This window comes from Rhodamnia argentea, chromosome 9 (genome assembly GCF_020921035.1).
Source record: "Rhodamnia argentea isolate NSW1041297 chromosome 9, ASM2092103v1, whole genome shotgun sequence".
Taxonomy (NCBI): Eukaryota; Viridiplantae; Streptophyta; class Magnoliopsida; order Myrtales; family Myrtaceae; genus Rhodamnia; species Rhodamnia argentea.
The window spans coordinates 4,691,178-4,717,641 of NC_063158.1; the positions used below are offsets into that span (position 1 = coordinate 4,691,178).

The 26,464-nt window shown below is 39.8% G+C and overlaps 3 protein-coding genes and 1 long non-coding RNA gene across 7 annotated transcripts; 3 read left to right on the top strand and 1 right to left on the bottom strand.

The window, feature by feature from the left end:
• The first annotated feature begins 408 nt into the window (after positions 1-408).
• On the top strand, positions 409-16,860 carry LOC115736926 (NAD-capped RNA hydrolase DXO1). 3 transcript variants are annotated; one of them, XM_048285848.1, is made up of 14 exons: positions 409-877; positions 1,245-1,489; positions 1,914-1,979; positions 2,085-2,163; positions 2,259-2,338; positions 2,431-2,454; positions 2,799-2,923; positions 3,689-3,905; positions 4,027-4,080; positions 4,360-4,406; positions 4,677-4,761; positions 5,008-5,071; positions 5,247-5,392; positions 16,602-16,860. In XM_048285848.1, the coding sequence occupies exons 1-13, from the start codon at positions 484-486 to the stop codon at positions 5,348-5,350; spliced, it is 1,584 nt and encodes a 527-aa protein (XP_048141805.1). In that variant the 5' UTR covers positions 409-483; the 3' UTR covers positions 5,351-5,392; positions 16,602-16,860. The 3 variants fall into 3 exon arrangements, with proteins under 3 accessions (XP_048141805.1, XP_030524687.1, XP_030524689.1); XM_030668827.2 differs by lacking the exon at positions 16,602-16,860 and adding an exon at positions 5,496-5,887; XM_030668829.2 differs by lacking the exon at positions 16,602-16,860 and adding an exon at positions 5,515-5,887 and having other exon boundaries at positions 5,247-5,390.
• On the top strand, positions 8,986-14,593 carry LOC115736929 (putative casein kinase II subunit beta-4). 2 transcript variants are annotated; one of them, XM_048285850.1, is made up of 5 exons: positions 8,986-9,359; positions 12,740-12,949; positions 13,225-13,334; positions 13,423-13,588; positions 14,118-14,593. In XM_048285850.1, exons 1-5 carry the CDS (start codon positions 9,125-9,127, stop codon positions 14,246-14,248), a joined length of 852 nt encoding a protein of 283 aa, XP_048141807.1. In that variant the 5' UTR covers positions 8,986-9,124; the 3' UTR covers positions 14,249-14,593. The 2 variants fall into 2 exon arrangements, with proteins under 2 accessions (XP_048141807.1, XP_048141808.1); XM_048285851.1 differs by having other exon boundaries at positions 12,743-12,949.
• Positions 11,821-23,833, bottom strand: LOC125316720. Its single transcript, XR_007199808.1, has 3 exons — positions 23,775-23,833; positions 23,030-23,032; positions 11,821-11,912 (listed from the first exon to the last, which is right to left on the bottom strand). It is a non-coding gene; the product is annotated as an uncharacterized LOC125316720 (long non-coding RNA).
• On the top strand, positions 20,612-26,459 carry LOC115732913 (putative casein kinase II subunit beta-4). Its single transcript, XM_048285849.1, has 5 exons — positions 20,612-21,216; positions 24,596-24,814; positions 25,090-25,199; positions 25,288-25,453; positions 25,984-26,459. Exons 1-5 carry the CDS (start codon positions 20,982-20,984, stop codon positions 26,112-26,114), a joined length of 861 nt encoding a protein of 286 aa, XP_048141806.1. The 5' UTR covers positions 20,612-20,981; the 3' UTR covers positions 26,115-26,459.
• Positions 26,460-26,464: the final 5 nt, after the last annotated feature.

The window sequence follows — 26,464 nt, forward strand, 5'->3', positions numbered from 1 at the left end:
ATCATGTGTGAATGGCATGTCAAAAAGTATCGAAGTGTTGAAAAGTAGCATAACGAAGAACGAAGACCCCGGAAGGTAGAGGTAGCCGGTTCCACGGAACCGGCGGTTCCGGTTCCTAAAAAAGGTGGAACCACTGGTTTTGGGTCGGTTCCGGTTCCGGTTCGGAACCGCCGGATCCAAGGCCCAATTGCTCTTTTCACCCGGCCTTCTTTTTTTTTTTTTTTTTAAATCGGGTTGGAATCGGCCCGGAACTGTGGGCCAGGTCAACGGGCCGGTTCCGGGCCCACGGATCCATTTGGCCACCTCTACCGGAAGGTATTGTGCTACGTAGGTTAAATCAGCAATAAACCGCGAGGCTCATTTCAGCCGAGTTGCGAAACGAGTCAACTCAGTAATTCGACTCACTCGCCACGTTCGGAAATGCGTATAAAACCATCTGCTCACAAATCATCACCGAAGCTCCATCCCTAAAACCTCACGCCCATGGATTTCTCTGAGCAGGACGTGGACGTCTTCGGAGAAGACTACGACGAAGACCGCATCGACGGCGACGGCGACGGTGACGGCGAGCGTCGAAAGACGAACCGCCAATCGCCTTCCGGATCGTCATCGCCGTCGTCCTCATCGTCCTCTTCCTCTTCAGCAGCGTCGTCCTCGTCGTCGTCCGGATCTTCGTCCGACGGAGCGGATAGCAGCAGCGACGGCGGAAGCCCTCGCAGCGGCGGGAGAGAAGATGAGAACGGAGGGGATTTGGAGAATTTTAGTGGCATGACAAACAGTCACCGTAGTGAGTTCGAAGAGCAGGAGACCGATCTGTTCGGTTCTGATAACGAGGAGTACTGTAAAACTCCGGCTACAAGTCGTTTTTCGATTCCCGGTATGATACTCTTATTCGCGATTCTTCAGCTTTCGTCTACTTGTTGCCGGATTTTCTGGTTTCTGATATTGTATGATTGGAGCTCTGAGTGCACGCGTTTTCCTGTATTTTCTTGATTCGAGGGAAATTTACGGTTCAGTTTCACCATAGTTTGGAATAGTATTCAATAAGGTCACCTAACATAGGCTTCGCATGCGGGCGAAATTTGACAATTTTCGTTCTTTATGAACAAATAGTCATTGTGATTGAACAAAAATAGGACCTTTGTGGCCGTAACTTCGCAGAATCTCTTCAGAAGTAATATAGTTACTTTGTGTTTGTTTCATTATTTTGCATCCTTGTGCCTGATCAGTCTCTCTCTTGGCAGTACTGCCCCCTATTCGTACAAATAGCAGTCAGGGCAGAGGGAGTGGTCGTGGTCGGTGGCAGGCTGGGCATCCAAATGGTAGAGGAGCAGGTATCCTTCCCCGCCCTGTACCTTATCCGCCAAGGCAAAACTATGGTTTCGGACCGAAGTTTTCCAACGGTCATCGCGATGAGCGTTTTGTTTCTGAACTCAAGCTATCCAAGAGCGAAGAAACATTATCGAGGAGATGCGTTGCATTTCAGGAGGTATTTGATAGCTTTTGATTAGATTTTGGCTGCATCAGTTGTAGTCTTGTGATTGTCACTTCATTTGTCACATACATAAATCAGAGCATTCACCACAAAGCGGTGGCCGTTGCTATTAGAATTTTTATTATTTAGATGGTATTTGTGCGGATTTCACAACTGAGAACACTATGCCTTTTATATGGCAATGTAGAATGACCAGAAGAACGAATATTGGAACAGAATCATTGTGGTTGTTTTCTTGCTGATATTTAACTTTATTATTTCTTGAGATGACGTTAATAGTGGTCTTTTCGGAATTTGCACCAACTTCTATTAGCCATTGTTCCTTCTTTGATGAGATGCCGTGGGTATATTACATTATCGGATTAGGAAGACCTCAAATAGTATGAAACCTAATCGCGCGCGCTGCTTTGTTTAACAGCCGTGTGAACTTGCTTGCTATAGCCGTGTGGAAGGTGGAGACGTCTGCTTTGACGATCGCGGCTTGGTGAGCTCTCCGGTGCTTCTTTCTTTGGTTCATTTCCTGCTTTTAGTCCGCAAGTTTTTCCAATTCAGGCTGTACCTCACCTGATGCTTTATTTTCCGATTGTAGAGGCTCTTTAAACGTTTCATAACAGAAGATGTGGGAGCTGATCTAAATGAAGGTTTCGACACTTTTATTGGGAAAAAAGGTGTGCTTGCTGTTTGTGTGAAATATGAATTGTATTAGAAATTTTAAAAATGGGCATAGGATGCTCACCTGTGCCTCTCTCTCTGTCTGTGACAGAATTGGGTTCCGAGGGTTTTGGTGACCTTCTTGCTTGCATAAGGGACAAAAATATCCCGCTGCAGAACATCCATTTTGTGGTATGGGATATGCTGCATATGACTTCCATCTACGTGAATTTTCCTTAAGTTCTAGGTTTAAATTCTTCCCCTTTGGGTTTCTGTGACTGCAGACATTCCGGAACAACCTCAATAAGGTAATATATTTCCCTCTTTATGAACTTATAGCTGTGTAAATTTTTATCAATTCATGAGGAACATTGCGGTGCCAGCCCGCATACCAAATTGTATACTGGAAAGGGCATAATAAGACTTATACTTATCTTTCTGATTTTACTGCTAAACCATACAAAAAGAGTGTTGAGCCATTTCTTTGTCTTGCCACGTAATAATACCTATCCCTTCATCGAGTACTATTATTAAATGCTCTTATATGGAATGCACGTCAATCCTATCTTGAGGAACTGAAAGTACATGTGACATTCAATTCGAAGCCCTGAAATCGGTGTCTTATGCGATTTATGCTATTTGTGCCTTGCAGATATTGGCTACACCTTATAGCAGAAATGAGCCCTGGGAGATGGGGGTGCATAAAAGGAATGGGGTTGTCTACCTTGATGTTCACAAACTTCCAGAAAGGCCTCAAAGTGACTTAGATCGCAGAAGGTACTACTCTACGTAAACTCGAGGACGTACATGATTATGGCTTGACCTATTTGCATAGATATGGATATGAAAACTCTCTTTTGCACTTCCATTATTTCCTTTTCTCTTTCAGTAAACTAGGTTCCTCACATCGAAATGTAGGATTGATTAGATTGTGAGCGGCATTGATCTTATTGGTAGTTGTCTCTGCGTAAGAACAAGAACATGAATTTATAGTGAGTTTCTGCTGAAAGCTGCATGTCAGATGGAACCAATCTTAATAGTTGAAACTTGTGAATTGTCTTTGGGAACCTTTTTTTGTGCTTCTCTTTTTTGGAGGAGAAAACGAGGGGTGGGTTGTTCAAGTTTAGTGACTCCCCAGGGGACAACTTTTGAAGTAATGGGATCATCTTCAGTCTTCACTTAAATGAATATATGTTCAGTACTCAACTATGTTGCATGGTTTATATTCATTTCTATTTGAATAGGAAAACCAACATAGGTGTGGAATTTGATTGCAATCTCTATGAGGCCTTCTAAAGTAGCTGCCTTGTGGAAGTGTCACTCCTTGATTTTGTATTTGTCCTACATCTTGTGGGCATTTAATTTATAGAGAACCATCTTGACAGGTACTAGTCCTCCGTAACCATTATGGTTTAAATATGATACTTAAATTAAGGATAGGTGCTTTTCTTTTGTAGGAATTATTCTTTGTTAGTTGATGTCAAGAGCATTTAATAGACTTTGAAATTGGATCTCATTGCACTCGTTTGCTTATGTATTTAGATCTTACTGGGGATATTGCTTTGAGAACCTTGCAACTGAAGACCCCCAAAGAGCTGCGGGAGAAGGGATACATCATGTTGATGCCAATGTTGAATACTGTTCTGTGATTAAAACTAAATTAGGGGCTCATCGGATATTGATGGGGGCTGAAATGGATTGTTGCGATTCAGCTGATGATGGAAAGAGATTTTATATCGAGCTAAAGACCAGCCGTGAGGTCAATGAGATTGTTCGTTGCATGTGTCTTCTCAGCTACAATTTATCTGCTTTTTCTACCGTCGAACCATTAGTGGCCTTCTCTTTATTTTCACCTCTTGACATATTTACCTACTCTGCAGTTAGAATATCACACTGAAGAAAGATACGAGCGAGAGAAGCTCCTCAAGTTCTGGGTAAGCTTAGCTTCCCATTTTCAATGTTGTGATTAGATTTATGTTCTTTCTTCGTTCATGCATTTTTCTGTAGCTGTTGATATGAAATGGTGAAAATTACTTTTAGATATTCCTCTATTTGTAATTTGATGATGGTATAGACATGATTTAAGTGGACCTCGTAGCTTCATTATTCGGGATTGATGGTCTCTGTGTGGATTACATTGCTATTTCATGTATCTTGTGCATACCACTTAATTTCTGCCAGATTACTGACAAAGGATTTATCTGTTCTTACAGATTCAAACCTTCCTGGCGGGTGTTCCTTATATAGTTATTGGATTCAGGTATCTCATCTTTTGTCTTCTTATAGGTGACATTTCTATCTCCGCATCAGTACTCAAACACTGAGTATTACATGGTGGTTAGTTGAGAATAGGTCTGAAGACCCTAGTTTCCTCCTTAGCTCTCCAAAGGACATCCAATGTAGAGAACTTCTTCCCTCCTCTGTTGTGTTGCCTTATTGTATTATAGTTTCTGCATCATATGTAGGTCTATCTTACTAAATTGAACATTTTTGCCCCGACAACAATTGATGGGCGGTGCTGTCATTGTAGGGATGATGCTGGCCGGCTTGTCCGGACAGAGAGATTAAGAACCAAAGACATAACTCAGAGAGTTAAATCGAAGAACTATTGGCAGGTAAGTCATGGCATCAAGATTGAGGGTATTATATCTGCAATGTAAGAACTTGGGATAGAGAAGCAGGTCAATCTCGTTTTCTCATTCAATGAGAATTGGTTTTAGTGTTTGATTTCCATGAGAATTGGTTATATCCTCATGAGGTAGGAGAAATACAAGTTGCACTTCAATGGTCCAAAATGAATTCTTTGGGAGCATTCCTTTTTTGCTTCGTTTTGCTTGAATTGAAATGAAGTGGGTTGGCAGGGAGGAGTGTGCCTGGCATTTGCTGATGAAGTCCTCTGCTGGCTGTATGGAACAGTCAAAGAAAGTGAGATTGCAATATCTATATCTAATTTACCTTAAGTCTCATTTTCGTATTTGTATAATGATTTCGTAGTTATGCAGTGGCTCCTCATTTGTGCTCCTCATTTGTGAGATTGTCATTTTGACACTTACTATCTATGGTGATGTGAACTTCTCATGATTTGGCTGTGCATTTTCAGATGAAGACTACATACTGCAGTTTGCTCCACCGTTTAATCGTTTGGAGCTTCTGCAAGCTAACTCTTGCCCCGATGCGATCACTAACCATGTCAATCAATTGTGACATTTTCGGAGGTTTGCCTTGAAGATCATCGGATGGAAAAGCGTATGTTTCTATGTTTAACACCTTTTCCCAATTTTTTTTTCTGTTTGGCCGCAAGTATAATTTGAGCTGAAGCCAACCGTATCTCTAACACTGAATTTGGCAGCGCCCATTTTTCGTCTCCCGGAAGCTTCAGACCTTGTAAATTCGGCGAAGTGGTAACTGAAGATATCGGTTTGCTAACTCAGGCATCGTCAGGAGTTTTGCTCAGGCCATCTCAAATGCAGCCATAAGCCGGGATCACGATTCTCGGATGTGTAATAGAAGTTAGCTTGGAACTTCTAGCACGAGAACCGTTTTCCATTTCCCAGCTTTGTCTGTACATCTAGCTAGTCATTTTTTTTGTTTTAATCTGTGACTATAATATCTGCAATTGACACTAGAAATCTTGGGTCATTCGCGACAAACATCATCCCCAAGATGATGGCTTATGCTCGCAGTTGGCAGTTGTTTACAGAATGTTGGACAGTTCTCATAAAAAGGCTGGTTTTGATTCTACTGGCAGAGGGTATTTCGTATTAAGGCCTGTTGTCAAGTTGGCGCTGAGCTAGTGACGGCGAATCGCACCGCGTCGTGTTGGCATCTCGGCATACGCCCTTAGCATGCTGCCCCATAAAAAATGAGAACGGCTGGCATTGACAATTCCCAAGTCCTTTTGAGGTTGGCCGTTGATTTTCTTTTCTTTCTTTTTTTCCTTATTCGTGGAGAAGAAGCGCTTGATTTTTTGGTTGGGTGGTTCTTGGACACCATTGAGAAAATCAGATGGCCCTTTCAATGCGTAAAATACTAAAAAAATAAATAAATTCTAGATCTATTGGGTTGGCATCAATACGTTTTAAATTTTTTTAGTTAGATCAATTTAATCTTAAATATTTTGTATTGGTATCAATTCAGCATATTCTTGACGTAGACATTGATTATTTTATTGGGCAAATATTATAATATTTTGCAATTTTCATATACCTTTTATTTTTTTATTTTGTTTTATGGGCATTGACCCTTGCTAGCTCGGCCAATGGTAGCCATTGGTGAGGGCCACAGCCCTCGGTGGGACGCCCAGCCGGATCTAGTGAGGGCCGCCCTCGCCTAGCCGCGAGGGTCGGGCCTAGATCCGGCAAGGGTAGCTTCCGCCTAGTCGAGAACTCGACCCTCGCAACTTGGGCAATGAAAAGAAAAAAATAAAAACATGAAAATTATAAAATTTGTCTATGTCGTTTATCGTCTCATGTAGGATTGTTAGCGATTTATGAAAATTGATCCAACAGGCTAATTTAGTACAAATGTATAAAATTTATGATTAATTTGATTCAATTGAAAGATTTATGACTAGATTGATACCAATGACTACGACTTTCATTTTATTTTATTTTCCGCTGCGAAGAAATCCCGAGTGAAAATATGAAATCGACCAAGCTTTACTCTAGGGGTCTGTTTGATAATGCTGATGTTTCTCTTAATTATATTCTTTTGTTTTCGAGAACGTAAATATGTTGGGTAACATTATTTATATTAACACTCATATTTTTAATATGTTTTGATTCTCTGTTTTTTTTAGGTTAATATCACGATAAATTCCAAATTATTTTACTCCGAATTAGTTTTTTTTATCACCAAAAAGTTCAACCTGGTACATCCGTGGTAAATTTATCTAAATTTATTTTTTTACAATAAAAAATTCCAAACTGGTACACTTGTGATAAATTTACCCTTATTAGTTTTTTGACCGCGAAAAATCTCAAACTAGTTCACTTATGATAAATTTATCCTCCTTTAATTTCCGTTAAGTTTTATAGTCAAATTGCTAAGTTGGATTATATCGGTTTGAGGATTTTACACTTTATTGGTCACAAATATATCAATTTGAATTTTTCGTGATATTAACTCAATTTAACGGAAACTAACGAATGATAGATTTGTCATAGTTATACCAATTTTGGATTTTTTTTATGATAAATAATTAGTTTGGAATAAATTTATCACAAGTGTACCAGTTTAAGATTTTTGGTGGTCAATAAAACATTTTAGAGTAAATTTATCATAGGTGTACCGGTTTGAGATTTTTTTATGTTAAAAAAGATAGTTTGAGGTAAATTTATCACAGATATACAAGTTTGGGGTTTTTCGTTGTAAAAAAATATTTTAGGATAAAATTGTTACAAGTGTACCAGTTTGAGTTTTTTCATGGTGTTACCCCCTTGTTTTCTTACTTTCCTCTAATTTGAAAAATTTTCTCTTCCGATTTAGTCTAAATCTATAAGCTTCTCTCTTCTTTTTTCGTGGAGATTTCTATCATGATTTTGTTTAGATTTGGGATTTTTTCGCGTGTAGTTTTTGGGGTTTCGCTTTTCTCGGGTTTATTTGTTGAACAAGTCCAATTTCAAAGGAAATCAAAGAAGTTTCGTGAAAGTTTCACTATCACGGGTGTTGGATTTGTGCTCCTTTAACTTTTTTACTCGCTCGAGTAATAGTGTTGGAGACGCCAAAACTAGGAGTAGGGGTGTGCATGGTCCGAGCCGGTCCGGTCCCAGCATGGAACCGAGGACCGGACCGTAGTCTTGGTCCCCATATTTTCGGGACCAAGGACCGGACCAGGACCCATTGTCTCGGTCCGGGCCGATCCCGGTCCGGTCTCGGTCCCCGCCCAGAGGGACCGCTAACTATTGAAAATCTAGTCAACTTAATAAACTATGCCATGGTAAAAACATAGTGACTTGCTATGACTTTATGATCGACGAACTTGACCAAAATGTTCGAATTCAATACCAAATCCAACTATTACATGATAAAAACATCACCAACCACACTAAAAAAAGCCTACAGAGAGAAAAGATGACCAAAAACAAGATGGAAAATAAGACTAAAAAGAGAGTCTTGAGGAGGAGAGTGCGACCGTGCAAGATTGGGAAAAAAATGGGCAGTGGACTTTTATTATTCTGTTTTGTTTTCAATTTTTTTTTTTGCAATTGTATATATTTATATATAAATAATTATATATTATTAGCGGTTCGGTCCGGGCCGGGCTAGTCCGATCCCAATACAAGAAACCCAAGGAGCGGACCACCCGGTCATCGGTCCAATTTATTGGGACCGGGGACCGGACCTACCACCTCAAGGACCGGACCAACCCGACTGGTCCGGCTTGTTCGGTCCAGCTTTGTACACCTCTAGGAGTAGGTATGCATTGCCACAAGATAAAGCCATAACGCTAGATGAAGATTTCGGTGAATGCTGCCAATGTGCATTTTAAGCGTGTAACCCATAATCTTGTTATAATAATTTCTTTTGTTATTTAGAGTTTGTTTTATTTTGAAGTTGTTTGAAATTTATCATGATTTGTAGTTGAATTAGGAGGTTTCTCTCTTGTATTTCGATGAAGTGAATGAAATTTAATTTTGCCTAAAAAAATGCATCATTTAAATTTTTTTTTTGTTTTCAAAATAAATCTTTGACAAGGAATAAATTTGAAACAGAAATAAAAAGAAAAAAAAGGATTTCGAGAACAGAATTGTTACCGAACATGTCAGAAATATACCGAAAGCGACTGAATTCGTTTCTGAAAAAGCAGGCTGCCCATTCGGCTGCTTGTGAGATCCGAAGCCCTAACCAATCGCTAACGAACGAACCTAGCTAGGGTTTATCGCTTTTGGCCCCACCCTTATGCTGCTGGCCTTCTCCTAGAAGAATCTTTGGCGGAGAAAGTTCGCTGTCTATAGGAGGAGGAGGAGGAGGAGGAATATGTATAAGGAGAGAAGCGGAGGCGGCGTTTCCAAGTCCGAGGTGGTGGTCGGCGCTGCGGATCGGAAGCAGAGGATCAACATCAACGACGTGCTCGACAAGCACCTCCTCGAGCGATCCTCGCCGTCCACGTCTCGCGTCATCAACGGCAAGGACAAGTCCCCCCACGCGGTCATCCTCGGCAAGGCTCCCTCCGATCACCGCGATTCGGCTCGCTTCAAGGCCAACTCCGATGGTCCGTCTCTCTCCCTTTCTCTTCAAAATTTTATGATATGTCTGAATTCCTTCTCGTACGCGTCATTTCGGAGAGAAAAGGGATTTGCTTTGTTATTTTCGCTCTCCTGTCTGTGCTTGTTTAGAAGCGTGGGTTGTTTTTGCACGGGGCATACCCATCAGTATGTATATCTGTCTGCATAAGTTTGGATTTACTCTGGTATTTCCAAAGATTCAAGCTTTTCTGCTCTTGATGGATTAAGCATGTCAATAAATTGCAGTGTGGTTTTTCTCTTATTAGTTTAGGTAAGAGTTGATTGTGTCCCCTGTCGAATCTTGGTGTTACACCAGAGATTTTGATACTCGAGTTGCTGAGATGTAGTGTGATTTGTAGATATCAACTATTCATTACGAGTTTTATTTCGGTATTAGCATGGGAGATCATGCAATGGATGGATACGTGTAGATTTACTTGCTCCCTCGTTTTAAGATGATCTCTCTGTCTCTCTTTGAAGCAATTATCCCTAAGAGCTTGTACCTTTCTATGTCTTTGGCAAGTTTATGCGCTGCAGAATTTGCAGTTCTCGAGGATTCTATAAAAGCCGTTGGAAATAAGGAGTACATTCTCTTGTCCTTCTGAAGTTCGGGAGCATCTTCGGTTTTGCCCTGGAAAATAAGTTTCGGAAAAATAAATCAGTCATTGGTGGTAACCCCACCTAACTAGATTAGAGTGTTTCTTGCGACCTCTGGCCAATTCTTGCATGTCTCTTCAAATGCTATAGACTTCAAATATGCACATTAAAAAAATGATCGCTATTTCAGGAGACATGACCGGTCATAATCAAGTTTCCTTTTGAGTTCATAATTGAAAATCACTTCTGTGAATGAGGTCTTGCTGTGTTTGTAGGAAAGAACGGTTCGTTGCCAGTCAACTCCTAGAAATCTGATAGCTCTTTCTAGTTTCCGATTAACCCAGCTAATACGTCCTAAGTTATTGCCATTGGTGTCATGACTAGTTGTTGGTGTAGTAATTGAAGCGTGTTATCAGCAGCATGGACTTACATAGTGGAAAAGCACTTATGTAGATTGGATTGGATTGGATTGGATTGGATTGGATTGGATACACGAGGTAATCCAAGTCTTCGCTTCTTGACTGCGAGTCTTGTTTGCTTAGGAAGTTGTGGATGTATTTCAGTGATAAGATCTAAGTAAGACGTTTTAATGTTTATCTATATGTCTGATTATAAATTGTGAGTGATTGTTCGTTTCCTGAAACTTGTTTTTTTTTCAATCGCATCTTTAGGATGGTCATTACTTTAACATGACATTGATTTGGGGAGGTATGCTTGTCTGGTTTTACAACTTGAATGACCGTACTCCTTACATGTTGCTTTCTTGGTTAAGTGAGAGCATTGCCCCAAGTCCATGCTAGAGGATGGCATGAAAAAGCAGAGAATATTGCCATACTGAATTCAGAGTCAAAACTTTTGTGTTTCAAGATAATCCTTTATTTCATTCTTAAGAGGTTTTTTTCGAGCACAAGAGGTTACTCGTTTTTTGCGGTATCCAACATAACGAATATGTGAGCTGAGACAATGCATCCGCAGTGTACCCTCTTCCCACAAGATTTGCAACACCTCCGATTAGAAGCATTTGAATGGACAGTTTCCCTGTATCTCCCATCCTCATAAATAGACATTCATCGCATAGAATTCGGTGTCGTCACGGGCATGGAGTAGCTAGCCCTCCTTGGGTCTCTCTTGTGTGATTTCGAGCACTAAGTATTTCAGGTGGAGCTTCCATTGGAGCAGAGGCAGCAGCTGGAGATATTTTATGACTAGCTAAGAATAATGCATAATCCCCAATTTCATGGTAGCAAATAGTTTTTGAAGAAAGAGAAAAACATGAGAATTACAATGGAGTCTGTTTTTGCATAATCTTATCACCACCACGACCACGACCACCACCACACCATCATCATCTCTCTCTCTCTCTCTCTCTCTCTCTCTCTGCATTTTTCGTACTCTCTTTCCATATATACACTTTGAAACTAAATCGCCTCCGTCTTAAGATCGATGGATGTATAAAACCTAACCTGTCTTTCAAAACGCAGCAAAACCCTATATCAGAGTCTATACGGCACTGCTTGTTAAGTATACACCGGTCTTTAACTAGATGCCAAATGCGAGATTTCTATTCTATTCGCCACTGCCCAGCTCGTCTTTATCTTGATCTGGCTCAGGCAAGATTTCCCATGGAATTCTTAAGGCCAGGTCCATATCCTCCCTAGGATAACCTGCTGCATATGGTCGGAACCTCATCCTGCCATCAATTTTGGCCCAGGCGACAGCTCGTCCTTCCTCTGTGGATTCTTGTTAGGATCTATTTTACCTTTAAAGGTGAACTCGAGCTCTTCATATTAATTTCATTAGTGGAGTCATGGCCTACTACCTTTTTCAGGCTTGGGCTGCTATTGGTTAACTGTGAAGGTTCACTTTCCGTTACTTAACTACGGATGCTGTTTCTGTGTTTTTGCTACTTGCATGACTCTCAGCTTCTATCTCTGAATGTTTTTCTAAGGCCACAAACATTAGGGTTTGTAAGTGGCGCTGCAGCATCAGACAGTACACGCTCGTGATCAGTCTGACATTACATGTACAATGTGAAGCTGACGCAAAGGAACCTATTCAGAAGCTTAAGTCATTAGTGGGAGAATGGTTGACATGTATGAGGCCAAGATAAACTCATAATCGAGTGATAAGATATAACTTTAACGGTGTTAGTTTTATCTGGAGGCAGTTTAGTATTGGTCCATAGGTCAGACTTGAAGGAAATCTTCACTCAGAATGAATCCTCTTTTAGTTTGGAGTTCTGCCAGTTGGCTCTGTGCTTTGTTTTGTGAGACATCATTTCGTATGACTACTCTGACCTTTGGACCAATAATGACACCCCTTCTATGAAGAATGTGTATAGCCTATCCTGGTTCTGTCCAGTATGGGAAGAACATATAAGCATGAAATCATCGCAGGAAATCTTTTGATGACACAGATACCTTTTCTAGCACATGCTGGAGACTCGGGTCTAGGATATACACTTTACTAGTTGCTTCAGATTGTGGCAGAAACAAATCTTATTAGTGTATGTTGTGGTTTGTTGGAGTGTCCAGTCATTCCCCTGTTACATCATGGCACCTTATACAGTTTGTTTTCTAGAACTTGCTGTCCTATTTATCTGATTGCCAATGTCTTTTGCTTTATTTATGTCTGATAGAACTGGAATATCACTTTGTTTAGGGCAGCGTGTAGATTTTTCCCTATCCATCAAATATAGCGTTCTACTAATTAATGCAGCTAACTGTTACTTTGGAATTTTCTGATTTTTCCTTCTGGGTGTTCATTGTAGAGGAATCTGAAACAGATAGCGAAGAATCAGATGTGAGCGGTTCTGATGCAGATGACTCATCTTGGATCTCATGGTTTTGCAATCTTCGAGGAAATGAATTCTTTTGTGAAGTCCATGATGATTACATACAAGATAATTTCAACCTGTGTGGTTTAAGCAGTCTAGTTCCTTACTATGATGATCTGATTTTGGATGTCGAGTCCTCTCATGGTAAGCAAGTGCACTAGTATCATAGTGCTGGAACAGTGATGACAGCTGTACCACATATTCCATGTGTTTTGAAAACCTGGGTTCCATACATGCTTTTCCATTCATGGTCGGTTTTTTTCAGTTGTTTAATGTGCATAGGACATAAGGATTCTCCTATAGTAAGCATGGAATTAAAAATCGTGATATGGCATGTGTAAAAGGATTGATTGCTCCTGTATTTTTATCTTGAGTTTTAACATTTTAGTGCTTGTGATGCATTTTGTTGGTATGGGTAGGTGACATGTTCACTGAGGAGCAGAATGAATTAGTTGAATCAGCTGCAGAGATGCTTTATGGTCTAATTCACTCACGTTATATACTGACTAGCAAAGGAATGGCAGCTATGGTGAGATTGCGCTCATAATTACCTGTTTAGTAATTACTCACAACTTTGCCTAAATAGGTAACAAATGTGTTATTTTGTTTAATATCAGCTGGAGAAGTACAAGAACATTGACTTTGGTAGATGCCCGAGGGTTTATTGTTGCGGACAACCATGTCTCCCTGTTGGGCAATCAGACGTTCCTCGTTCAAGCACCGTTAAAATATACTGCCCAAGATGTGAGGATATATATTATCCTCGATCCAAGTACCAAGGCAGTATCCTTAATTATACCATGTTTCCTTTATGATTATCTTAGAGCTAATAATGAGCTAGTATGCATTGCATCTTAGAATTTGATAAGAATTGGTTCATAAGTTTGGTTTCGCTGTGAACATCTCTGATATTTTAATTTCTTAAAAGCAGCATGCATCAATTATTTTTATATAATGAGACAAACGTGTCTTTCCAGCACTTCGACTTTTCTTCCTCTGAATATGTGTTCTCATGAGCTGGGGAAAAAAGCGACTCCACCTAGACACAAAAGTTGTTCTTGAGCTGGTTTAGCTCGGGATATGAAACTAAAGGTATGACCGGTACCTGATGAGGTCCATGTGATTGTGATGATCATTTAAGACAAGTATTGATTGTCCTTAAGTGGGTGCATCCTTTTCTTCATTTTCTGGTTTGAGAATCATCAGTGCGATAGGTCCAACCATTGCTTTTTTTGTGATAGATCCAGCAAGTTATTTATGATGTGGAAGTGTGTCCATTGCTCTTAAGTTTGGCATCCTTAACTCTACCTAGACATCGATGGTGCATACTTTGGAACTACATTTCCTCACCTATTTCTGATGACATATGGCCATCTGAAGCCACAGAGTGCATCCCAGAATTACATTCCTAGAGTTTTTGGGTTCAAGATCCACAAGGCATGACGAGTTGCTCATACAGGGTATCATGAGTATGGATTCTGCTTGGAACAAATGCTTTCTCACCGTCCCTGCGTAAAATTGATATCCAGCGAGACATAACATCCGGCTTCTTCAATATCTCATCAAGGAACCCATATTCATATACATAAGGAGGAAATACCTGTCGTCAGCCTGTGCTGGGATCATAGCTACATTTTGGCGCATCGGAGGAGTCACTTCAAGCTTCTTGAGATGGCTTCCTCTTTGCTTTTTTACTCTTAGCTGCTTATCTAGTCGCAGTCTTCTTGTACTCGTGTGTATCATTCCGTAATTCTTTAATTACCGACAAATTAAGCTGAAAATTTTCAAGATACAAGTTGTTGAGATCAAAATTATATGATTCTATAGTCATGTATAGTCTTTGCTAGTTTTCGTAAGGTAACCGTAGAAAAAAGAGTCTTGAGAACTTCGTGTTGAGTTGAAGGCTGAACGTGGTTTTTCACTGTCATCCTTCTTGAGTCTCACTTGGACATCTGCCTTTGGATGACTCCTGCTTTCTTTCTCCCTTTGGTTTGGGCCAAAAGGTTAAAACCCTCACGGTTGATTATTTTCCTAGTTTTTCTTTTTCTTGGTCGAAGATTATTTTCCTAGTTGAAAGACATCCTTTTACACGCGAGGTGCTCTCTCACTCTCTCTGTTTCTCAAAAAAAAAAAAAAAAAACATGGATTTTCACAGGCTTTAATGGCTTCCCATCACTCCTCAGCATTGACTTCTGATGATATTTTAGTGCCTAACTTGAGTTAATTAGCTTAAGTTTTACGTTTTAATAATCGATGAGGGATGAGGCAAAAGTCTGCATTCGCCCGAATTGCGGCGATGTACAATCATGATGTCCCCGTCATAGAAAAATTGGGATTAGACATCAGATATTATTGCGCAAAATTGACCCAACTGCATCGCTCCATACGCCTCAAGTTCTGGGTAAGCTTAGCTTCCCATTTTCAATGTCGTGATTAGATTTATGTTCTTTCTTCGTTCATGCATTTTTCTGTAGCTGTTGATATGAAATGGTGAAAATTACTTTTGGATATTCCTCTATTTGTAATTTGATGATGGTATAGACATGATTTAAGTGGACCTCGTAGCTTCATTATTTGGGATTGATTATCTCTGTGTGGATTACATTGCCATTTCATGTATCTTGTGCATACCACTTAATTTCTGTCAGATTACTGACAAAGGATTTATCTGTTCTTACAGATTCAAACCTTCCTGGCGGGTGTTCCTTATATAGTTATTGGATTCAGGTATCTCATCTTTTGTCTTCTTATAGGTGACATTTCTATCTCCGCATCAGTACTCACTGAGTATCACATGGTGGTTAGTTGAGAATAGGTCTGAAGACCCTAGTTTCCTCCTTAGCTCTCCAAAGGACATCCAATGTAGAGAACTTCTTCACTCCTCTGTTGTGTTGCCTTATTGTATTATAGTTTCTGCATCATATGTAGGTCTATCTTACTACATTGAACATTTTTACCCCGACAACAATTGATGGGCGGCGCTGTCATTGTAGGGATGATACTGGCCGGCTTGTCCGGACAGAGAGATTAAGAACCAAAGACATAACTCAGAGAGTTAAATCGAAGAACTATTGGCAGGTAAGTCATGGCATTAAGATTGAGGGTATTATATCCGCAATGTAAGAACTTGAGAAAGAGAAGCAGGTCAATTTCGTTTTCTCATTCAATGAGAATTGGTTTTAGTGTTTGATTTCCATGAGAATTGGTTCTATCCTCATGAGGTAGGAGAAATACAAGTTGCACTTCAATGGTCCAAAATGAATTCTTTGGGAGCATTCCTTTTTTGCTTCGTTTTGCTTGAATTGAAATGAAGTGGGTTGGCAGGGAGGAGTGTGCCTGGCATTTGCTGATGAAGTCCTCTGCTGGCTGTATGGAACAGTCAAAGAAAGTGAGATTGCAATATCTATATCTAATTTACCTTAAGTCTCGTTTTCGTTTTCGTATAATGATTTCGTAGTTATGCAGTGGCTCCTCATTTGTGAGATTGTCATTTTGACACTTACTATCTATGGTGATGTGAACTTCTCATGATTTGGCTGTGCATTTTCAGATGAAGACTACATACTGCAGTTTGCTCCACCGTTTAATCGTTTGGAGCTTCTGCAAGCTAACTCTTGCCCCGATGCGATCACTAACCATGTCATCAATTGTGACATTTTGGGAGATTTGCCTTGAAGATCATCGGATGGAAAAGCGTATGTTTCTATGTTTAACACCTTTTCCCAATTTTTTTTCTGTTTAGCCTCAGTATAATTTGAGCTGAAGCCAACTGTATCTCTAACACTGAATTTGGCAGCGCCCATTTTTCATCTCCCGGAAGCTTCAGACCTTGTAAATTCGGCAAAGTGGTAACTGAAGATATCGGTTTGCTAACTCAGGCATCGTCAGAAGTTTTGCTCAGGCCATCTCAAATGCAGCCATAAGCCGGGATCACGATTCTCAGATGTGTAATAGCAGTTCGCTTGGAACTTCTAGCACGAGAACCGTTTTCCATTTCCCAGCTTTGTCTGTACATGTAGTTTGTCAATTTTTTTTTTTTAATCTGGTGCTATAATATCTGCAATTGACACCAGAAATCTTGGGTCATTCGCGACAAACATCATCCCCAAGATGATGGCTTATGCTCGCGGTTGGCAGTTTGTCTACGGAATGTTGGACAGTTCTCATAAAAAGGCTGGTTTTGATTCTACTGTCAGAGGGCATTTCGCATTAAGGCCTGTTGTCAAGTTGGCGCTGAGCTAGTGACGGCGAATCGCACCGCGTCGTGTTGTCATGTCGGCATACGCCCTTAGCATGCTGCCCCATAAAAAATGAGAACGGCTGGCATTGACAATTCCCAAGTCCTTTTGACTTTGGTGGTTGGCTGTTGATTTTCTTTTCTTTCTTTTTTTCCTTATTCGTGGAGAAGAAGCGCTTGATTTTTTGGTTGGGTGGTTCTTGGACACCATTGAGAAAATCAGATGGCCCTTTCAATGCGTAAAATACTAAAAAATAAATAAATTCTAGATCTATTGGGTTGGCATCAATACGTTTTAAATTTTTTAGTTAGATTAATTTAATCTTAAATATTTTGTATTGGTATTAATTCAGCACATTCCTGGCGTAGATGTTGACTATTTTATTGGGCAAATATTATAATATTTTGCAATTTTCATATACCTTTTATTTTATTTTTATTTTATTTTTATTATGGGCATTGACCCTTGCTAGCTCGGCCAGTGGCAGCAATTGGTGAGGGCTGCAGCCCTTAGCCGAATGCCCAACCAGACTCGGCGAGGGCCGCCCTTGCCTTGCCGCGAGGTCAGGCCTAGATCCGTAAGGGGCAGCTCCCGTCTAGTCGAGAACTCGACCCTCGCAACTTGGGCAATGAAAAGAAAAAAATAAAAATATGAAAATTATAAAATTTGTCCATTCTGTCTATCGTCTCACGTAGGACTGTTAGCGATTTACGATGAAAATTGATCCAACAAGCTAATTTGGTACGAATGTATAAAATTTATGATTGACTTGATTCAATTGAAAGATTTATGATTAAATTGATATCAATGACTAAGACTTTCATTTTATTTTATTTTTTGCTGTGAAGAAATCCCGAGCAAAAATACGAAATCGACCAAGCTTTACTCTAGGGGCCTGTTTGATAATGCCCATGTTTCTCTTAATCATATTATTTTGTTTTCGAGAATAGAAATATGTTGGGTAACATTATTTATATTAACACTCATATTTTTAATATGTTTTGATTCTCTATTTTTTTAGGTTAATATCACGATAAATTCCAAATTATTTTACTCCAGATTAGTTTTTTTTACCACCAAAAAGTTCGACCTGGTACATCCGTGGCAAATTTATCTAAAATTATTTTTTTACAACAAAAAATCTCAAACCGGTACACTTGTGATAAATTTACCCCTATTATTTTTTTGACCACGAAAAATCTCAAACTAGTTTACTTATGATAAATTTATCATCCTTTAATTTCCGTTAAGTTTTATAATCAAATTGCTAAGTTGGATTATATCGGTTTGAGGATTTTACACTATGTTGGTCACAAATATATCAATTTGAATTTTTCGTGATATTAACTCAATTTAACAGAAACTAACGGATGGTAGATTTGTTATAGTTATACCAATTTTGGATTTTTTTATGATAAATAATTAGTTTGGAATAAATTTATCATAAGTGTACCGGTTTAGGATTTTTGGTGGTCAATAAAATATTTTAGAGTAAATTTATCATAGATGTACCAACTTGAGATTTTTTTTATGTTAAAAAAAATAGTTTGAGGTAAATTTATCACAGATATACAAGTTTGGGGTTTTTCGTGGTAAAAAAATATTTTAGGATAAAATTGTCACAAGTGTACCAGTTTGAGTTTTTTCATGGTGTTACGGTGTTACCCCCTTTTTTTCTTACTTTCCTCCAATTTGAAAATTTTTCTCTTTCGATTTAGCCTAAATCTAGAAGCTTCTTTCTTCTTTTTTCATGGAGATTTCTATCATGATTTTGTTTAGATTTGGGATTTTTTCGTGTGTAGTTTTCGAGGTTTCGCTTTTCTCCGGTTTCGCCGTTGAACTAGTCTAATTTCAAAGAAGATTAGAGAAGTCGCGTGAAAGTTTCACTATCACGGGTGTTGGATTTGTGCTCCTTCAACTTTTTTACTCTGCTCGCCGATGGTGTTGGAGACGCCAAAACTAGGAGTAGGTACACATCGCCATAAGGCAAAGCCATAACACTAGATGAAGATTTCGGTGAATGTCGCCGATGTGCACTTTGAGCATGTAGCCCATAATCTTATTATGATGATTTCTCTTGTTATTTGGAGTTTGTTTTATTTTGAAGTTGTCTCAAATTTATCATGATTTGTAGTTAAATTAGGAGGTTTCTCTCTTGTATTTCGACGAAGTGAATGAAATTTAATTTTGCCTAAAAAAAAATACATCATTTAATTTTTATTTTGTTTTCAAAATAAATCAATGACAAGGAATAAATTTGAAACAAAAATAAAAAGAAAAAAAAGGATTTCGAGGACAGAATTGTTACCGTACATGTCCGAAATATACCGAAAGCGACTGAATTCGTTTCTGAAAAAGCAAGCTGCCCATTCGGCTGCTTGTGAGATCCGGCATTTGCTGTGCTGTGCATTGAAACTCGAGAGAGAGAGAAGGGGTCGGGTGGCGAGGCACGTGATCGTCGCCCTGTGACGTGGCAGGAGAATGTCGACACACATTCGTACAGCTGTTCTCATCTTTTCTTCTTCTTTCAAATTTTCAATTGCCCTTCTTTTCTCCATTTTTCTTTTTTTTTTCCTCCTAAAATTGTTGAAACGAAGGGCTTCCGATGGTCCGAATAAAACATGATGTCGACGCGTGGAAAACATGGGGGTTGTTGGTGGTCCCCACTTGATCTCCGTTACCATCATAAGGTCCATGGAAATATCCAAAGCGGGTTCTCTCCCAGGAGAAGCTCCGAAATCTTTGATAGCCACTTTGATTGCGACCGGACTGAGAGCGCAGATAGATAGTGCGCGCGTAATAATACTTCAGGGAGGAACCGAATAACGAGTCGCAACATGTGATGTTATTTGATGTAATTCCAAATGCGAAAATATTTATCGAGAGATATTTCTCGCCGCAATAGATGTTAAGGCTTCCATCGGGCATCCAGTTCGTTTCTTCTCTTTTAAGGGCGCGCATAGCGACGCGACATTTTTTTTGCTCCAAAAATCAATTTTTGGGTAGGAGTTAATTTTTCAACTCTCGCTCCCGAACAGAAGTTGATTTTTTTTACTTATTGAGAGAAGTAAATTTTTTTTTTTTACTTCTTCGAATGGACCAAAAACTATTTTTGATGAAAATAAAATTGAGTAATCAAACGGATTTTTACTTTAAAGGTTAAGAAATGTATTGACTATGTGACGATAAAGCGCTAGCTCAAAAAGACTCGTGCTGTTATCATTTACATTTCGGATTCACAGAAATTCATGCGTTACCAATACGTTATCCGATAATCGAAGGAGATGGATTTAATAGCGAAATACTTCATCGCTTACATAGAAAAACATTACATTTGTACATCAAACAGTTATTCCTTCCACCATTGATAGTTTTGCTAGTATTGATTTTGCATGACAAATTAAATGATAAAACAAGCAACCACCAGACTACAACCCACAAAAAAAAAAAAAAAGTTATGACAATATCGACAATAATAATAATAATAATAATAATAATAATAATAATAATGTTTTTTTTATTCCGTAATGCAACACAACACCTAAAGATTCCTCATTGGCCAAAGGCAAATGCTCAAAGCTGTCCCCCCGCCGATTTATCGGCACCCACACACCATTCACGCCACCCTCTCTCTCTCTCTCTCCTCACTGATTCCACCGAAGCCATCCAAAATTTCTTCTTCCCCCATTTCCCACTCTCGAAGCTTACACAGAGAGGGCGAGAGATCGTCGACTCCCGCGTAGAAATGAGCTTCGCCTTGCCGAGCTACTCGTCTCTCTTCCTCTCCCAAACCCTAACCAATCGCTGACGAACGAACCTAGCTAGGGTTTATCGCTTTTGGCCCCCCCCTTATGCTGCTGGCCTTCTCCTAGAAGAATCTTTGGCGGAGAAAGTTCGCTGTCTATAGGAGGAGGAGGAGGAGGAGGAGGAGGAGGAATATGTATAAGGAGAGAAGCGGAGGCGGCGTTTCCAAGTCCGAGGTGGTGGTCGGCGCTGCGGATCGGAAGCAGAGGATCAACATCAACGACGTGCTCGACAAACACCTCCTCGAGCGATCCTCGCCGTCCACGTCTCGCGTCATCAACGGCAAGGACAAGTCCCCCCACGCGGTCATCCTCGGCAAGGCTCCCTCCGATCACCGCGATTCGGCTCGCTTCAAGGCCAACTCCGATGGTCCGTCTCTCTCCCTCTCTCTTCAAAATTTTATGATATGTCTGAATTGCTTCTCGTACGCGTCATTTCGGAGAGAAAAGGGATTTGCTTTGTTATTTTCGCTCTCCTGTCTGTGCTTGTTTAGAAGCGTGGGTTGTTTTAGCACGGGGCATACCCATCAGTATGTATATCTGTCTGCATAAGTTTGGATTTACTCTGGTATTTCCAAAGATTCAAGCTTTTCTGCTCTTGATGGATTAAGCATGTCAATAAATTGCAGTGTGGTTTTTCTCTTATTAGTTTAGGTAAGAGTTGATTGTGTCCCCTGTCGAATCTTGGTGTTACACCAGAGATTTTGATACTCGAGTTGCTGAGATGTAGTGTGATTTGTAGATATCAACTATTCATTACGAGTTTTATTTCGGTATTAGCATGGGAGATCATGTAATGGATGGATACGTGTAGATTTACTTGCTCCCTCGTTTTAAGATGATCTCTCTGTCTCTCTCTTTGAAGCAATTATCCCTAAGAGCTTGTACCTTTCTATGTCTTTGGCAAGTTTATGCGCTGCAGAATTTGCAGTTCTCGAGGATTCTATAAAAGCCGTTGGAAATAAGGAGTACATTCTCTTGTCCTTCTGAAGTTTGGGAGCATCTTCGGTTTTGCCGTGGAAAATAAGTTTCGGAAAAATAAATCGGTCATTGGTGGTAACCCCACCTAACTAGATTAGCGTGTTTCTTTCGACCTCTGGCCAATTCTTGCATGTCTCTTCAAATGCTATAGACTTCAAATATGCACATTAAAAATATGATCGCTATTTCAGGAGACATGACCGGTCATAATCAAGTTTCCTTTTGAGTTCATAATTGAAAATCACTTCTGTGAATGAGGTCTTGCTGTGTTTGTAGGAAAGAACGGTTCGTTGCCAGTCAACTCCTAGAAATCTGATAGCTCTTTCTAGTTTCCGATTAACCCAGCTAATACGTCCTAAGTTATTGCCATCGGTGTCATGACTAGTTTTTGGTGTAGTAATTGAAGCGTGTTATCAGCAGCATGGACTTACATAGTGGAAAAGTACTTATGTAGATTGGATTGGATTGGATTGGATTGGATTGGATACACGAGGTAATCCAAGTCTTCGCTTCTTGACTGCGAGTCTTGTTTGCTTAGGAAGTTGTGGATGTATTTCAGTGATAAGATCTAAGTAAGACGTTTTAATGTTTATCTATATGTCTGATTATAAATTGTGAGTGATTGTTCGTTTCCTGAAACTTGTTTTTTTTTCAATCGCATCTTTAGGATGGTCATTACTTTAACATGACATTGATTTGGGGAGGTATGCTTGTCTGGTTTTACAACTTGAATGACCGTACTCCTTACATGTTGCTTTCTTGGTTAAGTGAGAGCATTGCCCCAAGTCCATGCTAGAGGATGGCATGAAAAAGCAGAGAATATCGCCATACTGAATTCAGAGTCAAAACTTTTGTGTTTCAAGATAATCCTTTATTTCATTCTTAAGAGGTTTTTTTCGAGCACAAGAGGTTACTCGTTTTTTGCGGTATCCAACATAACGAATATGTGAGCTGAGACAATGCATCCGCAGTGTACCCTCTTCCCACAAGATTTGCAACACCTCCGATTAGAAGCATTTGAATGGACAGTTTCTCTGTATCTCCCATCCTCATAAATAGACATTCATCGCATAGAATTCGGTGTCGTCACGGGCATGGAGTAGCTAGCCCTCCTTGGGTCTCTCTTGTGTGATTTCGAGCACTAAGTATTTCAGGTGGAGCTTCCATTGGAGCAGAGGCAGCAGCTGGAGATATTTTATGACTAGCTAAGAATAATGCATAATCCCCAATTTCATGCTAGCAAATAGTTGTTGAAGAAAGAGAAAAACATGAGAATTACAATGGAGTCTGTTTTTGCATAATCTTATCACGACCACGACCACGACCACCACCACACCATCATCATCTCTCTCTCTCTCTCTCTCTCTCTCTCTGCATTTTTCGTACTCTCTTTCCATATATACACTTTGAAACTAAATCGCCTCCATCTTAAGATCGATGGATGTATAAAACCTAACCTGTCTTTCAAAACGCAGCAAAACCCTATATCAGAGTCTATACGGCACTGCTTGTTAAGTATACACCGGTCTTTAACTAGATGCCAAATGCGAGATTTCTATTCTATTCGCCACTGCCCAGCTCGTCTTTATTTTGATCTGGCTCAGGCAAGATTTCCCATGGAATTCTTAAGGCCAGGTCCATATCCTCCCTAGGATAACCTGCTGCATATGGTCGGAACCTCATCCTGCCATCAATTTTGGCCCAGGCGACAGCTCGTCCTTCCTCTGTGGATTCTTGTTAGGATCTATTTTACCTTTAAAGGTGAACTCGAGCTCTTCATATTAATTTCATTAGTGGAGTCATGGCCTACTACCTTTTTCAGGCTTGGGCTGCTATTGGTTAACTGTGAAGGTTCACTTTCCGTTACTTAACTACGGACGCTGTTTCTGTGTTTTTGCTACTTGCATGACTCTCAGCTTCTATCTCTGAATGTTTTTCTAATGCCACAAACATTAGGGTTTGTAAGTGGCGCTGCAGCATCAGACTGACAGTACACGCTCGTGATCAGTCTGACATTACATGTACAATGTGAAGCTGACGCAAAGGAACCTATCCAGAAGCTTAAGTCATTAGTGGGAGAATGGTTGACATGTATGAGGCCAAGATAAACTCATAATCGAGTGATAAGATATAACTTTAACGGTGTTGGTTTTATCTGGAGGCAGTTTAGTATTGGTCCATAGGTCAGACTTGAAGGAAATCTTCACTCAGAATGAATCCTCTTTTAAGTTGGAGTTCTGCCAGTTGGCTCTGTGCTTTGTTTTGTGAGACATCATTTCGTATGACAACTCTGACCTTTGGACCAATAATGACACCCCTTCTATGAAGAATGTGTATAGCCTATCCTGGTTCTGTCCAGTATGGGAAGAACATATAAGCATGAAATCATCGCAGGAAATCTTTTGATGACACAGATACCTTTTCTAGCACATGCTGGAGACTCGGGTCTAGGATATACACTTTACTAGTTGCTTCAGATTCTGGCAGAAACAAATCTTATTAGTGTATGTTGTGGTTTGTTGGAGTGTCCAGTCATTCCCCTGTTACATCATGGCACCTTATACAGTTTGTTTTCTAGAACTTGCTGTCATATTTATCTGATTGCCAATGTCTTTTGCTTTATTTATGTCTGATAGAACTGGAATATCACTTTGTTTAGGGCAGCGTGTAGATTTTTCCCTATCCATCAAATATAGCGTTCTACTAATTAATGCAGCTAACTGTTACTTTGGAATTTTCTGATTTTTCCTTCTGGGTGTTCATTGTAGAGGAATCTGAAACAGATAGCGAAGAATCAGATGTGAGCGGTTCTGATGCAGATGACTCATCTTGGATCTCATGGTTTTGCAATCTTCGAGGAAATGAATTCTTTTGTGAAGTCGATGATGATTACATACAAGATGATTTCAACCTGTGTGGTTTAAGCAGTCAAGTTCCTTACTATGATTACGCACTTGATCTGATTTTGGATGTCGAGTCCTCTCACGGTAAGCAAGTGCACTAGTATCATAGTGCTGGAACAGTGATGACAGCTGTACCACATATTCCATGTGTTTTGAAAACCTGGGTTCCATACATGCTTTTCCATTCATGGTCGGTTTTTTTCAATTGTTTAATGTGCATAGGACATAAGGATTCTCCTATAGTAAGAATGGAATTAAAAATCGTGATATGGCATGTGTAAAAGGATTGATTGCTCCTGTATTTTTATCTTGAGTTTTAACATTTTAGTGCTTGTGATGCATTTTGTTGGTATGGGTAGGTGACATGTTCACTGAGGAGCAGAATGAATTAGTTGAATCAGCTGCAGAGATGCTTTATGGTCTAATTCACTCACGTTATATACTGACTAGCAAAGGAATGGCAGCTATGGTGAGATTGCGCTCATAATTACCTGTTTAGTAATTACTCACAACTTTGCCTAAATAGGTAACAAATGTGCTATTTTGTTTAATATCAGCTGGAGAAGTACAAGAACATTGACTTTGGTAGATGCCCAAGGGTTTATTGTTGTGGACAACCATGTCTCCCTGTTGGGCAATCAGACGTTCCTCGTTCAAGCACCGTTAAAATATACTGCCCAAGATGTGAGGATATATATTATCCTCGATCCAAGTACCAAGGCAGTATCCTTAATTATACCATGTTTCCTTTATGATTATCTTAGAGCTAATAATGAGCTAGCATGCATTGCATCTTAGAATTTGATAAGAATTGGTTCATAAGTTTGGTTTCGCTGTGAACATCTCTGATATTTTAATTTCTTAAAAGCTGCATGCATCAATTATTTTTATATAATGAGACAAACGTGTCTTTCCAGCACTTCGACTTTTCTTCCTCTGAATATGTGTTCTCATGAGCTGGGGAAAAAAAGCGACTCCACCTAGACACAAAAGTTGTTCTTGAGCTGGTTTAGCTCGGGATATGAAACTAAAGGTATGACCGGTACCTGATGAGGTCCATGTGATTGTGATGATCATTTAAGACAAGTATTGATTGTCCTTAAGTGGGTGCATCCTTTTCTTCATTTTCTGGTTTGAGAATCATCAGTGCGATAGGTCCAACCATTGCTTTTTTTGTGATAGATCCAGCAAGTTATTTATGATGTGGAAGTGTGTCCATTGCTCTTAAGTTTGGCATCCTTAACTCTACCTAGACATCGATGGTGCATACTTTGGAACTACATTTCCTCACCTATTTCTGATGACATATGGCCATCTGAAGCCACAGAGTGCATCCCAGAATTACGTTCCTAGAGTTTTTGGGTTCAAGATCCACAAGGCATGACGAGTTGCTCATACAGGGTATCATGAGTATGGATTCTGCTTGGAACAAATGCTTTCTCACCGTCCCTGCGTAAAATTGATATCCAGCGAGACATCACATCCGGCTTCTTCAATATCTCATCAAGGAACCCATATTCATATACATAAGGAGGAAATACCTGTCGTCAGCCTGTGCCGGGATCATAGCTACATTTTGGCGCATCGGAGGAGTCACTTCAAGCTTCTTGAGATGGCTTCCTCTTTGCTTTTTTACTCTTAGCTGCTTATCTAGTCGCAGTCTTCTTGTACTCGTGTGTATCATTCCGTAATTCTTTAATTACCGACAAATTAAGCTGAAAATTTTCAAGATAC